At 50.7% G+C, this 3,280-nt stretch overlaps 1 protein-coding gene and 1 non-coding gene across 2 annotated transcripts; both read right to left on the bottom strand.

Annotated features, from left to right (window-relative positions):
* Positions 1-275: 275 nt before the first annotated feature.
* On the bottom strand, positions 276-1,253 carry LOC119944093 (olfactory receptor 9I1-like). The gene has a single exon (XM_038765313.1). It carries the CDS (start codon positions 1,251-1,253, stop codon positions 276-278), a length of 978 nt encoding a protein of 325 aa, XP_038621241.1.
* A 1,224-nt stretch (positions 1,254-2,477) lies between these two features.
* LOC119944283 lies at positions 2,478-2,615 on the bottom strand. The gene has a single exon (XR_005455777.1). It is a non-coding gene; the product is annotated as a small nucleolar RNA SNORA7 (small nucleolar RNA).
* Positions 2,616-3,280: the final 665 nt, after the last annotated feature.

Genomic DNA, 3,280 nt, shown 5'->3' with positions numbered 1-3,280 from the left:
ACAAAATGTGTGACTTTGGGCAAGTCACTTAACTTCTCTGGGCCTCAGTTCTCTCATCTGTAAAATGGGGATTAAGACTGTGAGCCCCCCATGGGACAACCGGATCACTTTGTAACCTCCCCAGTGCTTAGAACAGTGCTTTGCACATAGTATGTGCTTAATCAATGCCATTACTATTAAATACCTATTTTTAAAAATGGAGTTCAGGCATTGAGAGATGAACCAGAAAAGGAAGCGAGGAACATGGAGCGCTGATGAGAAAAGAGGGAGGGTGGTTAAGATGAGAAGCCACCCTCCCTGGTCTGAAGCCCTAGAGCAAGTCTGAGCCTAAGGAGGGCCCTGTGGAGAGCGGCTTTGACCTGGCCATTCCTCAGGCTGTAGATTAATGGGTTCAGCGCGGGAATCACCACAGAGTACAGCACTGACACCACCTTGTCCCCCTCCAGCGATTTCCCCGAGCTGCCGCGGAGGTATGTGAGCGCGAGGGTCCCGAAGAAGAGGCCCACTGCCGTGAGGTGGGAGGCACAGGTGGAGAAGGTCTTGGCCCTCCCTCCTGCAGTCCTCCTGTGCAGGATGGCCCTGGCGATGAATAGGTAGGACACCAAGATCACCAGGCCATTGGCCAGGATCACGAAGTTGCCCAAAAAGATGATCACCTTCTCCCTGATGGAGGGGTCACTGCACGTGAGCTTCAGCAGGGGAGGGAGGTCACAGAAGAAGAAGTCAATCCGGTTGGCATCACAGAAGGAGAGGGTGAAGGTCAAGGCCGTCCTCAGAGTGGCGCCCACTAAGCCTCCCGCGTAAGCCCCGGCCACCAAGGCCACGCACGTGCCCCGGGTCATGGCGGAGACGTAGAGCAGTGGGTTGCCCACGGCCATGTAGCGGTCGTAGGCCATCACTGCCAGGAGGTAGCACTCGGTCCCGGCACAGACGGTGAACAGGAAAAACTGGGCCGCGCAGCCCCAGTAGGACACGGCCAGCCCGTCGTCGCTCATTAGGGTGGCAAGGATCTGTGGCACGATGACTGAGGCGTAGCAGGTGTCCAGGAGGGAGAGGTGGCTCAGGAAGAAATACATGGGGGTGTGGAGCCGGGGATCCAGCTGGATCAGGCCCATCATTCCCACGTTTCCCAGCAGGGCGAGGAGGTACAGGCTCAGGAACACCAGGAACAGGCCGACGATGCCCGGGACCGGCTGGTGAGCGAAACCCACCAGGATGAACTCCGTCACCTGAGTGACATTCCTCTCAGTCATCAGGTCAGTATTCCCTGTTGGGATGCAAGGGAGAGGTCAGGGACTGGGAAGGAGAGGAGGAGGGAGAAAAGGTGAAGGGAAAAGGGAGAGGGGGAGGTAAATGAGAATGAGAGAGGATTAGATCCGGGATTAGAGCCCAGCAGTTGGTGACTATGAGCCCATTTAACAGAATTTCGGGCTCAGTTTACTGCTTTCTTCTCTGCTGAACTTTATTTTCTACCCACCCTTTTGGTACATTTCTTTGTTGTGCTTCTTTTCCAAGGATATTCACTCTCGGATAATGCTTCTTTCTGTTCTGTTTCCAATCAATCGATGGTATTTCTTGAAAGGAGCACCATGGCTTAGTGGATAGAGCCCACGCCTGGGAGTCAGAAGGTTATGGGTTCTAATCCCGGCTCTGCCACTTTCATTCATTCATTCAATCATATTTATTGAGCGCTTACTGTGTGCAGAGCACTGTACTAAGAGCTTGGGAAGTACAAGTTGGCAACATATAGAGATGGTCCCTACCCAACAGCGGGCTCACAGTCTAGAAGACTGTCTGCTGAGTGACCTTGGGCAAGTCAGTTCACATCTCTGGGACTCAGTTACCTCATCTGTAAAAGGGGGATTGAGACTGTGAGCCCTGTGTGGGACAGGGATTGTGTCCAACCCAATTTACTTGTGTCTACCCCAGGGCTTAGTATAGTGCCTGGCACATTGTAAGCCTTAACAAATGCCACAATTATTATTATTATTATTATTATTGAGAGCTTCTTGTGTGTGGAGCACTGTACTAAGTGCATGGGAGAGTACAATGTAACAGAGTTGGTACATGTTCCCTCCCCACAGGGAGCTTCCAGTCTAGAGGGGGAGACAGACCCCTTGCCCGCTAATCCTCTACCTCATGGCTCTCTCTCTCTCTCTCTCGGGATTTACCTAATGCTGTGTCCTCGTAGCGGACCCAGATTTCTTGCTGCATTTCAACTCCTTGGCAGGATTGGCTCAGTGGGTCCAGAAGTCTTGTCTTATGCTGTCAAATCGTCTCCAACCCACAGCGACTCCACAGACACACCTCTCCCATAACGCCCCACTTCCATCTGCAATCAATCCGGTAGTGTATCCACAGAGTTTTCTTGGTAAAAATATGGAAGTGGTTTACCATTGCCTCCGCCCGTACAGTAAACTTGAGTCTCCACCCTCAACTCTCTCCATGCCGCCGCTGCCTAGTTCAGGTGAGTTTTGACTTGTAGCAGGTTGCCTTCCACTCGCTAGCCACTGGCCAAGCTAGGAATGGAATGGGTAGGCCCCTGCTTGACTCTCCCTCCCATAGTTGAGACTGGTAGAGGACTGGAAACTCTCCAGGTGTGACCCTGAGCGGGGTGGCTCCAGAAGTACAGCCCTGAAATGAGAGTTGTTCCTGCCTTTGCAATGGCTTTGGGGCACTGGATGGGTTCCTTCTTCTCTTTTTGCCCCAGTTTACCCATCTGTAAAATGGGGCTAGTGACTGCCTTCTTGGCGGGGCCCTGATTAATTTCTAATCTCCGCAATGGTCACTTCTGAATCATTTAAACACTGAAGTACTAACCACCTCCTGTAGAGCTTAGGGAATGCTGTAAGCATCTTGAGGGCAGGGATTGTGTCTACCTACTCTACTGTATTCTCCCAAGTCCTTAGTACAGTGCTCTGCATACAGTGTGCTCAAAAAATACCATTGATCGGTGGTTTATGCACCTGTAATTTACTTCAGTGTCTGTCCCCCCAGCTAGATTGTAAGCTTCTTGAAGGCAAGCTCATTGTGGACAGGGAATGTGTCTTTTTATTGTTGTATTGTACTCCCCCAAGCACTTATTATAGTAATAATAATAATGATGATGATAATAATAATAATAATAATAATAATGGCATTTGTTAAGCACTTACTATGTGCAAAGCACTGTTCTAAGTGCTGGAGGGGTATACAAGGTGATCAGGCTGTCCCACGTGGGGCTCACAGTCTTAATCCACATTTTACAGATGAGGTAACTGAGGCACAGAAAAGCTAAGGG

The sequence above is a fragment of the Tachyglossus aculeatus genome, chromosome 22, assembly GCF_015852505.1.
Source record: "Tachyglossus aculeatus isolate mTacAcu1 chromosome 22, mTacAcu1.pri, whole genome shotgun sequence".
Lineage (NCBI taxonomy): Eukaryota > Metazoa > Chordata > Mammalia > Monotremata > Tachyglossidae > Tachyglossus > Tachyglossus aculeatus.
Note: the sequence above shows the minus strand (reverse complement) of the source record. Positions and strands in the feature narration are given on the sequence as shown.